This window comes from Corylus avellana, chromosome ca5, assembly GCF_901000735.1.
Source record: "Corylus avellana chromosome ca5, CavTom2PMs-1.0".
Taxonomy (NCBI): Eukaryota; Viridiplantae; Streptophyta; class Magnoliopsida; order Fagales; family Betulaceae; genus Corylus; species Corylus avellana.
The window spans coordinates 2,505,246-2,517,224 of record NC_081545.1 but is presented as its reverse complement, the minus strand read 5'-3'; the positions used below and the strand labels follow the sequence as shown (position 1 = coordinate 2,517,224).

Below are 11,979 nucleotides of genomic sequence, written 5' to 3'. Positions count from 1 at the left end.
ATATACCATATCAAGGCCCAAAAATTGCCAAACGGTAAAACTACCTTAATCTCACGAGAAAATTGTTTAGGATAATATAACTTTTACTATCATCAATTTACAGACTCGCAAAGTTGGTTTGCAAAGTTAGTAAATGTCATATAAACTATCACATGTTCACACTTTTAGTGATTACATGACAAATAACATGATAATTCACATTTTATTGCCCTGAGAGTTCACAAGGGTGTAAAAAGATATATCGTGTAGAAGATTTGTGCTCCTATCAATGACATATCTTATATGCAGGCACTAAAAGTTATACATAGCTTCGAAAGCACTTTCCAATAAAACGGTCCCCAATGAGATTACAACTTATGTTTTAGAAAAAGGATTTCCCTTTCTTTCTTTAGGAGAAGTTAAGTGTCTGGAATGCCAGCATTGTCTCAAAAAATAGTCATCTATCGTAAGTATCGATCATTGTCTATATATAAATGTCTTTTACTGCCAAATGTAATGAGTTTTTACGTTTCAACCTTCGTTTGTTTCGGCGTAATTTTTAAAAAATATTTTTTGGTGTGATGAAAAATAATAATCGACAAAACATGTCTCACTAAATAGAATGGATTGAGCCACTCATAGTTGTTCGGAGGGTAGTCAAGTCGATTGAATCCTTTAGCAACACCTTATAAGAGCTTAAGCAATCATCTATCATTTTGTAAAATTTATTGCTGCCAAGAGTAATTGACCATTCGTAAAAGACGCAAACGCTTTCTTCAAGTTTTCTTACAGTTTAAAGATGGTGCTTTATTTCATGCTTTGTACGTTAGATGACATGGTGAAGGGCACACCACTTATGACCATACATTTGGTGTCTGCGAACATCATGGTGGTAGGGGCCTAGGGAGACCAGCTGGGGAACGTATGATTTCTAGTTGCATTCTCATAGATCCTGGCGGACCCGGTAAATGCGCACTGTTTCTCATGAACATAATATCATTTTCGTGAACATACTTTTTGAATGCAAGCAAGTCGATGCATTATGTTTACGAAACACGGTTTGCATTTACTGAGTCTCCCACAAACTACGAGAAAGCAATGAGAAAACTTATGTTCTCCAGCCAGTCTCTGTGGAGACTTACCAGCATGATGATGAATGCCTTCACCAAATGAATGGCTATAAGTAGCGTGGCCTTCACCATGTACACCGTGGTAAGCATGATATAAAACACTATCTAGAACCGGTTAGAAAAATTGAAGAAAGTGCTCACACCTTTTACGAAGGGTCAATCACTCTTATCAACAATGAATTTATCCAAATGATGGTGCAAGATGGTTGCTTTGGGCTTGAACTCTTACAAAGTGCTGCTAAAGGATTGAAGCAACTTGGCTACTCTCCAAACGACTTCATCTTTACAATGCGTGGTTTAATCCATTCCATTCAGTGAAAATGTGATAAATCGGTCAAAAGACTAGCATCACTCATTCTACGTTCATATATATACATCACCTACACATTTAAGAGATTCTCAGTTTCCTCTTCAACATCAGCCACCAACCACCAATTGAAAGAGACGAGAATAAAAAATGACAAGCTTACAAGAACAAAACCTGACAAGAACTCTTGAATAACTTTTTTGCTTTCTGTTCATTGTATTGCCCTACATATAATAAACTCTTATCGGTGGTGCCTAGATGCCGTGAGGAGTGGGTACTAATCTTATCTTACTCTTTTCCCCTTTTCTGGCAGAAATTTCTGGAAAATTGAATGAAATTTTTAAAACCTGGAATTTTCTATCCTCCATAAGCATTCTTTTCTTAAGGGTGAGTCTGTGAATATGCCTTTGATGAAATCTTTCACCTGCAACGTCAAAGACATTATAAACACAAGGAGAAACATAGATATAGAGTGGAAAAAGAAAACGAAAATTAAAGGTAAATAAGAGGTTTCATCATTTGTGTATAACTTAAGCTAGTTCAATATGAAATATCTTAAATTAGTGTCCAATCATAATATCTTCCTTCTATTTTTCTTATTTCTAAATTGAACACTTGGTATAAAGAGTGATGCTACACTTTACGCCTATGTCACTTTGGCTGACATTGTGTGTTTTAAGTAGCTTATACTTTTTTTTTTTTTTTTTTAAGTGGTTGATATTTTAAGTCACTTAAAACACGTTATGTCAATCAGTATAACAAATGGGTGTAAATAATAGCATTATTCGAGTATAAATAACATAATCAACTTAACTAAGCTTTATCTCCAAGGATAGGGGTAAGCTTCATGAACCACTTTTATTGTTAAGTCCTATTTCAGACCACATTTAACACTAAACCTTTGACAATCATGTCTTACTACTTCCACACATTGAATGTAGATGAGATATGTTTCACAAGTAAACCCACTAATTGATAACAGCATAGAGAAAGTTCCAGTTAATTATCCGCCAATATATAATTAGAAGAAGAAGAAGAAGAAAAAAAAAAAATTATTTATTACTTAAACCCAACAAATGTTTGCGTTCAAATAAGACAAATCATACCTCTAACGCTGTAAAACCACAACTGACTACTTCTCCACTTTCCCAAGCAGTTGTAATGGATTTGAGAGGCATATCTAATAATTCTGGGGAAAATTAAAGATAAAAGTTAATAGAGGATATCAGGTATTAGATGCATTAGATGCAAGACATTGATCAGTTGTCTGCCAATTTAAAGATAAAATTTGAGCATTGGAGAGAAAACATGCCTGCCAGTTTACGGATTTTACATAAAGATGGTATAATATTATCAAGAGAGGGTGTAGAGTCCTCTCGTGGCTTCTCCTTTTGGCTGTCAGCATCCAGGGATTCAAACAAAGAAGATAGATTTTCCAACATCAGATGAATCAGTCTTTGAAGCTGGGAACATTATAGCAATGGATTAGATAAAGTCTTAAACATTAGCATGTAAAAGTTAGAAAAACTTATAATGAAGATTGATAGACTACCTGTAACGTCTCATCTGCTGCTAAATCATCCAAAAGGAGTATATCTCTCGTAATTCTAGAAAAAACCGACTCTAAAACCATACACATGCTTCTTTTGTAAGTTGAAGGTAGCAAAAGTGGCTCCCAAATGATATGCACTTTCTCCAGAATGAAAATGACCTAATCAAAGAATGTTTAGCTCAACCTAACTGGGAAAAGAAACTTAGAAAAGGCTACTATGAAAATAACAATGAAAAGGGGGAATTGAAAGGGCACCCATAAAATTCACAGCAATACCTGATCTATACTAAACTTTACTAATTCGAATTGTTGCTTCAGCTGTGTATTCTGGAATCCATCAGCACCATCTACAGCCTATAATAGAACAATTTTTTTACAAAGTAATAAAATAGTACATTGCAAGTTCTAAAAGGCAGATAAAAACCTAAAATTAACCGATGTATACATTTAAGACTAGATTGTACCTCTTTCAAATTATATAAAATAAGCTGAATTTGCTTCTGCAATATTTCTTCTGCCATAAGATGAAATCTTGGAGCCATATCAACAAATACAGCATGTTCCTTAATGGAACTTGGAAAGTCTGACCGATACTGAAACAACAGCATTCAGATGTATGAGCCAACAAAAAATCTAACAAGTATGAGACAGATAAGGTTAAATTTCTCTTTTATTAATTTCCTTAACAAGGATTTTTTATTAAATCTATTATAAAAAACTAGGAAATTAGTGTTTTATTAGGATTTGTTAATTTGTGGTAACCAATTAGAAAAAAAAAAGATTCTCAGATGATAAGTTCAATTACGAGGTGCATTGTGGTTTCAACATATTCTAGACCATACCAGAACAGCTATATATGCATGCATGCATGTGGCTAAGGAGAGAGAGAGAGAGAGAGAGTTTTCACAGATTGAATCCATTTAGCATGTAGAAGCATTCGTTAATACCTCAAATGCAAGCCCAAGTATCTCTTGAGATAGATAAAGACAGTCATTGTGCATGAGAACAGCAACCTGATTGATGCCATCAAGCTGCTTTTCTAGCTTCATAAGTCAAAAAAGAAGAAATTATAAATTATTCGAACGTTAGTCTAGTTGTCAATATGATCATGAAAAAGAAAAAGAGAAAAATAAAATATGCTTTGGTGAAAAAAAGAAAATGCATAGGATTGAATCTAACAAAAATTAGCTTAATGAAGATAGCATGGGTAACTTTAAAAGCTGAGAAGTAACATTACGTTAAAAGAGAACCACAAGTAGAAATTTGGAACAATGTTTCCTTGCATAATATGATTGCAAACATTCATGATCTATATGTGAATGAGTCGAATTACTTATCCCTTGATCCATTAGTGAACTATCTCTCTAGGGATTGTGAAAGATGTTCCACTAGAAATATTCTTGTTATAGCTTCGACCCATATTCCCCCAAAAACTAGATCCTGCTCTAAATCCGAATAAATTAAATACATGCACTAATAAAAAAAGAAAAAAAGAAGTGTGATAGTCCTCATCATCATCACCAACACCATTATCAAATATCTTTTATTTTTATTTTTATTAGTACCATTATCAAACATCTTCAATAACATTGAATCCATGCCTTACAAACCAAATCTTTTGTTGTATACTGCATATGCATAAGGCAAGCTTTATAGCATTCCACGCAGCAAATTCCCAACAATGAAACCCATAAAAGGTTAAAAAAGTTAAGAAGTTAAACTTTCATTTTATGCTATTGCCTTGCATGAACTAACCTTGACAGGAATGACAACTTCATAGAGAAGTATAGCATCCCTAGCCGCACGATAGAATTCTAGAGCAACTCTTGTGGAAGACAAGCAAACATCCTGTACAGAGTTGGCATTAATCATATTCATACTCTCAAAGCATAATACATGCTGATTGGTAATTTAACCAAAGAATGTAAGGAATATAAGAAGATGCCTTCATAGTCAACAGATACACCAAGTTCTTATTATTACTATAGTAATGATGCTACCTATCCCTTAAGACTTCGAACCAAATTGTCACCGCCAAAAATTATGAAATTCCTTTTCGATTCACTAGTTCAGATATGATTTATAGTTTCAAGAATACTCTTGTTTCTTATATGTTGTGATAAATTTTCACCACCAATCAAAAAGAAAAATTTTGATAAATTTTCACTTATGAATTTCACATTTTGGCAAAAAGGGTTACATTTAAATGGTTCCAGCCTTACAAACGGAGAATCAAATTATTCTATTCTTTGATTCATTTACCTTAAGTGTCTGATGCACTAGCTCCATAAGTTGAATCGCTGCTTTAGACACCACACACCTCTCGGACAGAAAAAGCAAGTCAACAACTTGTTCATAAGAATTTACAGCCGCTCTGTCCTTCAGCATAGGACCTTTCCTTGTGTACTCCTATGGGGAAAAAGAGTTCACTATCAAAAGCTAACATCTCAAAATAACTACAAGTGAATTCATACCAGGCCAAAAAGCTCACTTGAGGAACGTCAAAGTCGCATTGTAGAAGCAATTTTCGAGCCTTCCCCAAAATTTCTTTCTTTTTCCTAGAGGCAAAGTGAACCTCAACATTTTGAGCGAAGTTGCTCAACTTTTCATCCTTGTTATCAGATGCTGAAATAAACATCATTTCCTTTAAAGCAGTCTCAAACTGAGAAGTACATTCAATGATTTTCTGAAAATCGGCAAGTTTTGAAGCATCCTTAGGTACAACCTGAAACAAGAAACCTTACATAATATCATAAATAGCTGTATACAAGCAAACTTTCTGAAATAAAATCTCAAATGAATGACATATACCAACAAATGATCTAATCAAATTTTACAGAGAAACCAAGTACAAACTATCTTCAGTACAAAGACTTGTAAAAACAAACCTTGGAAAGAAAGTTACAAATAATCAGCTCTGATATCCTAGGCCATGTCAATCTTCCAAAAGATTCAATCCATGAACCGTTTTCAAAGCATATGCGTTTGCCGATAAACTTAATGAGCTGTATAATTGCCGAATAGATTGCCTCACCTTCGACATTCTCAACCTGAAAATTTTAAGAAAAGTATGTTGAGTCCCACAATTAACAGAATCCACTTAAAACAGAAATGTATGAAGTTAAATAAGAATACAACTAAAGTTAAATTTTTCAAAATAATGCCAATCAAGCACCTTCTGAGCAAGCCCATGTGAATACACTACATTAAGCAAAGAAATATTTAGGCAATGTTGATAGATGATATTTACCATAGGTTCTACTGAAGGTACTATCTTCAATACAGCTTCAGTCATTTCTTTTGGGTCTTGATTTAACTCTTCTACAAATGAAATCGGTGATCCACGATTTACGGCAGGAGAGACAACATACTTGATTATCAAATCCGCTAGCTTAGCAAGTCCATAATCCAAAATTCCAACCACCTATAAAAGCCACACGAACAAACTTAAGAGAAATGAATTCATCACAAGGCATTTTCCCATGAACCATACAGAAGTCTTTGGAGTTAAAATCGCCAAAATCATTCCATTATTGAAATATCAACAGACATCTTTAGCTTTTGTGAAAGTGAATACACAGCGACATCCATACACACAGAGACACGCAAACATTCACACTCAACACTTTCATCCATATATACATATATAAAAGCATTGGCTTTGACTTACATCCATGGCTTCAAGAACTGTTCGGAGCTCAATCCAGTCAACTCCGTTAAGGCTCAGCCGATACTGGACTAGTAGTCTATTAGTGTCTCCTTCGAAACGCACCGCATTTTGCATGAATTTCACAAGCACCTCTTGAATCTACACAGCCAAATCCAAGACCTCTAAACAAACAATCACAAACTCAATAAAAATCACCAATTTACCAATCACACTTCACCAAAACTCAAAATAACAAACGAAACAGAACCTATTCGGTCGCTTTCTTTCACTTTTCCGGACCATTCTCGGCAACCAAACAGAACCTAACAAAAAAAAAAAAAAAACTTTTACTAATCCATACCTCTTCAAAGCAATCCGACCACTCCTTCTTCAACAGCCCGTACACCACCGGTTCTCTCTCTCTCTCACTCTCATCAGCGATGTCACCACCGTCACGATCACCATCACGAAGCCTAAGCGCCTTCTTCAATTCCCTCACCTCCTCAGCAGCGAATTTCAGCTGTCCATTCCTGATCCCCTCCCTCACGCCCTTCAATCTCTCGCTAATTTCCACGACTGCCCTCGCCAACTCCAACAGCTCTCTCCTGGTCCTCGCCTCCCTTGTCTTCTCGCTCAGCTCCTCGATCAAGTCCCGAATCTCGACGTCGATCGGACGGTCGGAGATCAACCGGAGAAGATCAGAGAGGTTGGAGGAGATGAGGTCGGATTGCGAAACAGCGTCGTTGCAGAGGGAGAAAAGGGAGGCGAAGTGGTGGTGGTGGGAGAGAAGGTAGGAGCCGACCTTGGACTTGATGTGGAGCGAGTGGGACTCGAGCCTTTGGATGAGGAGGCGGAGATCCGGTGCGGAGAGCGGGCAGGTCGGGTCCGAGAGGTCTCGGGCCGAGAGTAGGTCCCGGACATTGATCGAGTCGAAGAGCGCGTCCATGATGTGGCCTCGCCGCAATCCCACGGCTGTGATGGGATGCCAGGCGGTTTTTGAATGCTAGTGGATGATTAGATGGCGGAGAAGGCTAACGTGCGCCGGGGAGTTTGTGTTGTGGACTGTGGTGAGGTGTGACGCTGGGCCCATTTTTTGAAGGAGAAGAAGGGGTTTACTGGGCTGGGGTTGGGCCTATTCTAGTTGAAATCTTGGCACATGAGTCTTATTTGCTAAAAAATTTCATTTATGAGAAATATGAGCAAATTATTGATACAAATTATTTCTTTTTATACTCATCTTACAACTTGGGCGGGCTAAGGTGAAAGGCGGTCTAGGCTTCCGAGATTTGGAGTGGTTTAATATGGCGCTTCTCGCAAAACAAGGGTGGAGACTCCTTCAAAATCCAGATGATCTAGCATCAAAAATCCTCAAAGAAAAATATTTTCCACATGGCAATTTTCTGAATGCCCCATTGGGAAGTCAACCATCTTATGTATGGCGGAGCTGTTGGAATGCTAGGAAATTACTAGTGGAGGGGCTAGCTTGGAGGGTGGGCGATGGTAGCAACATCAGCATATGGTTAGATAAGTGGGTTCCCACTTCAACAGGTGGGTTTCTTCAGTCTCCACCCCGTATTCTAGACAGGGAGGCAAAGGTGAGTGAGCTGATGGATAGGGAGGCAAACTGGTGGGACCTGAGCTTAATCAAAGAAATTTTTTCAGAAGAGGAAGCTAACCTCATCAGTAGTCTGGCTGTGTGTCCTCGGAGAGGGGGTGATAGAAGGGTCTGGAAATATACAAGGAATGGTGAGTATTCGGTTCGAAGCGCTTATCATCTGGCACAGGAAAAATTTGAAGTGGACAAAGGGGGATGTTCCAATGGAGACAGATCAAAACTGTTGTGGAAGGCCATATGGAAACTTGAAGTCCCACGAGCTGTACACATGTTTCTTTGGAAGGCAGGCAATAACATCCTGCCTACTAAGGAAAATTTATTTAAGAAGCATATTACCCCTGACCCACTCTGCCCCATATGCAACCTCGAGGTGGAAACGATTGGGCATATACTCTGGAGCTGCCCCTCAGCCAGGGACGTGTGGGCCGATTGCTCCATGAGAATTCAAAAAAGTTCCAGTTCTGCACTGGGCTTTCTGGATATCATGGAGTATTTGTTGGAAAGGAGCGATGTTGAGGAGGTACAGCTGATTTCGATTGTAGCAAGGCAAATCTGGTTCCGGAGGAATTCAGTGGTCTTTGAGGGTAAATTCAAGAGCCCACAATCCATTCTATGTGCAGCAAAGGACCAGCTGGATGCTCACCTTACAGCGGCTAAGCACGTTGCTAAACAACGGCCTACTCCAAGCAGGGCAGCTAACGTCCAGTGGCAGAAACCTCCCTTGGGAACTATCAAAGTCAACTGGGATGCTGCTGTCGATAAGAAAGGACGAAAGATAGGAATTGGGGTTATTGTGAGAGACCATGATGGAGAAGTACTAGCCATGCTCTGCGACACAATGGCGTCCATCAACGATCCAACTACGGCTGAGGGACTGGCAGCAAGACGAGGCATTGAACTTAGCCTGCAGCTGGACATACGCAAGATTATATTGGAAGGCGATGCGCAACAGGTTGTTCAAGCTCTGCAGTCAGACGGGGGAGGTTGGCGACCGTATGGAGCAATTATTGATGACATGCAGTTTTTGTTACGAGGCTTCCTGGAATACAAGGTGACTTACATCCCGCGGGAGGCCAATGGAGAAGCTCATAAACTAGCCAAATTAGCTTTGACTCTTGGAGTGGACAAACTCTGGAGAGAAGACTTTCCCCTTTAACGTATCTAGCTGTGTAATTGTGATTGACTTTCAGCTTATTAATGAAGATCTGAATACCCATTCAAAAAAAAAAAAAAAAAAAAACCATTAGATTTCTTTTTATACTCATCTGTTGTGTATATATATGGGAGAATATGTGCAAATTATTAAACTTGTAAGAGAATATGAGAAATATGCGCAAATTATTGACACTAATTATTTTTTTTTATACTCATCTTACAAATTAATCATTATATTTCTAGACTTATGTGGACCCCACATAAGTTATTGGTGGACCTTTTGATATATTGAATTTGTAGGAGAATGTGAGTAAATTATTAACACCAATTATTTATCTTTATAAAATATTTATCTCTGTAAAAGGAATGTGTTGAAAAGAAATGCTAGACATTGCACTTTTATTTCATTATAATCTTATTTTTGTTACGGTAGCATTGCTAATTAGCACTTTTTTTCTTTTTCTTTTTTTTTTTAAGTGCAAATCAACACTGAATTTTGAGTAATGTTAAATAATATATTTTCATCACATCTTTATTTCATTGGACATATACGATAGTGCTTATTAACCATTGTTAAATACTGTACCTTCATTAGCCCAATGAAAGTGTAACCGTATCTATTAGTCTTTGAATTTTGAGTATCTTCATCCTACTCTCATTCAATTGGGCTGATGTGTCCGTATCAATTAACCATTCAATCAACCATTATTAAAAAAATAAAAATAAATAAGGGCTAATGAGTATTACTACATGAACCCCAATGAAATGAGAGTATATGTGATGAGTATAGCATTTTGCATTACTCTTTATTTTTTATTTTTTTTTTAACAATAATTGGTGATATTTTTATAAAAGAGTGACTTTTAGTGCATATCATACAACAAAATTGTTTTCAAGATTATTTTTCGGGATAATAACCAAATACTGATTATTTTATTTTATTTTTTTTAATTTATTGAAAGCGTTTTAAAACATAGCATGAAAATGTATTGAAGAATTTATTTATTTATCAATGATGGTTACATAATCGGTCAAAGCTTGAAAATCAACATTTTCAAACATAGCTTGTCTAAGCTTAGTTGGTCAACGCGGAAAGAATATCGACCATTGACAGTTTGACATGTTCAAACCAAAAATGCTTAATGGTATAAATTAAAGAATATGCTTAAAGACCAACTATTTTGTCAAATTTGGAGCCAATTTTTGCCTTACAAAATTAAAAAAAAAAAAAGTTTTTGAAGCAATAATTTTTATTTGATATTTTTTTTAAAAAATAAAAACTGTATTTTACTTCAGAAACTTTTTCCTTATTTTTTAATTTAAAATTTTTTTTAAAAGCAATAATTTTTATTTTAGTCTTTTTTTTTTATTTGAAATTTTTTTAAAAAATAAAAATTCTATTTTTCTTCATAATGATGACCATTTTTTTAAAAAAATTGGGCATGCACCATTTCAACGAAGCTGGAGTTTGGATTGAAAATCATCATAAATAAAATTCTCACTAAAATTTACAATCTTTACATTTTATTTTTGCTACATACCATAAATCAACTGAAATTAAATTTTGATTTAACATCTAGAACCCCATGAAAGGGAAAAAAAAAAAAAGAAGAAAAAATCCCATATAACTCGATCCCATTGTTTACACAAAATGGGTAATCATGTGGAGAGAAAATATCAAAAAAAAAAAAAAAAAGAAAGACTTATCAGTGTCGTGAAGGAGAGAACTAAACCCTATCCCAAACACTCCAAATCCTCTCTCCTATGAAGCTCGCAATCTTTCTCACTACTCCTTTCTCCATCCCAACCTCACCGCCGCCGTCGCCGACGCTCACATCCGCCGAGACCGACTCACCCATTTTGTCGACCCAGGTCACCGGCCTCTCTTCAGAGCCTTTCTCACCGCCGCCCTTCAACTGATCATCACACCCCCTCTTCCTTCTCTCTTTCTTGATCTTGGCGGCAGCGCTCCGCTTCTTCTTCTTGAGCAACTCCTCTTCATAAGCTTCGATAATCTCGTGTATGAGTTCGCGGTTAGGCGAAGCATCCCATCGTGCCCAAAAACTCATGTAACACCGAAAGCAGTTGCACTCAAACGTAGGACTGTGGTCGCCGCCGTTACTTTCAGTAACGGTTTTTGGATGGCCGGAGAAGTTGTTGGATGTGCTACTGCTGGAGCATGAGATGATGAGGTAGGCCAAGACTTCTTTGTCTTGAGCAGAGAGGGCGGCGGAGAGGGTTAGGATTGTCGCCGGAAGAAGAGCCAAGTGATGGTCGGCGATGGATGGAAGCTGTGATGGGTGAACTTGGCCTTTCTTGTAATGCTTCTTCATGATTGTGGAATTATTGAAGCTTTTGGTTCTGATTATAAGTATTTAAAGAGTGCTTTATTTGACCTTTTATATATCTTTGAATGGTCTTTGTGTTTGACGCTAATATTCTGTGTTCCTCTCTCCAGTCTCGTGGAAACAGAGGACGAGAAAAAACAAAATAAAATAAGCTTACGCAGCGGGACAGAGGAGACAACTTTTGTATTTTCTGCAATGACTTTGATATTGTCTAAGTCTTCACAAGTGAACAGTTTATAATTAA

The 11,979-nt window shown here is 37.0% G+C and overlaps 2 protein-coding genes across 2 annotated transcripts; both read right to left on the bottom strand.

Annotated features, from left to right (window-relative positions):
* Positions 1-1,435: 1,435 nt before the first annotated feature.
* LOC132182884 (centromere/kinetochore protein zw10 homolog) lies at positions 1,436-7,688 on the bottom strand. Its single transcript, XM_059596249.1, has 14 exons — positions 6,979-7,688; positions 6,639-6,776; positions 6,219-6,392; positions 5,857-6,018; positions 5,460-5,693; positions 5,231-5,377; positions 4,724-4,816; positions 3,916-4,011; positions 3,433-3,561; positions 3,245-3,322; positions 2,969-3,127; positions 2,729-2,879; positions 2,523-2,605; positions 1,436-1,840 (listed from the first exon to the last, which is right to left on the bottom strand). The coding sequence occupies exons 1-14, from the start codon at positions 7,561-7,563 to the stop codon at positions 1,757-1,759; spliced, it is 2,313 nt and encodes a 770-aa protein (XP_059452232.1). The 5' UTR covers positions 7,564-7,688; the 3' UTR covers positions 1,436-1,756.
* Positions 7,689-11,040: 3,352 nt separating this feature from the next.
* LOC132181537 (uncharacterized) lies at positions 11,041-11,720 on the bottom strand. Its single transcript, XM_059594793.1, has one exon. The coding sequence runs from the start codon at positions 11,718-11,720 to the stop codon at positions 11,115-11,117; it is 606 nt and encodes a 201-aa protein (XP_059450776.1). The 3' UTR covers positions 11,041-11,114.
* Positions 11,721-11,979: the final 259 nt, after the last annotated feature.

Coding starts and splice junctions, on each gene's coding strand:
- LOC132181537 (XM_059594793.1), bottom strand. CDS start 11,720: ATGAAGAAGCATTACAAGAAAGGCCAAGTTCACCCATCACAGCTTCCA.
- LOC132182884 (XM_059596249.1), bottom strand. CDS start 7,563: ATGGACGCGCTCTTCGACTCGATCAATGTCCGGGACCTACTCTCGGCC. Junction 4,817..5,230: donor TAGTGCATCAGACACTTAAG/GTAAATGAATCA, acceptor AACTCTGTACAG/GATGTTTGCTTGTCTTCCAC. Junction 2,880..2,968: donor CAGCAGATGAGACGTTACAG/GTAGTCTATCAA, acceptor TAATGTTCCCAG/CTTCAAAGACTGATTCATCT.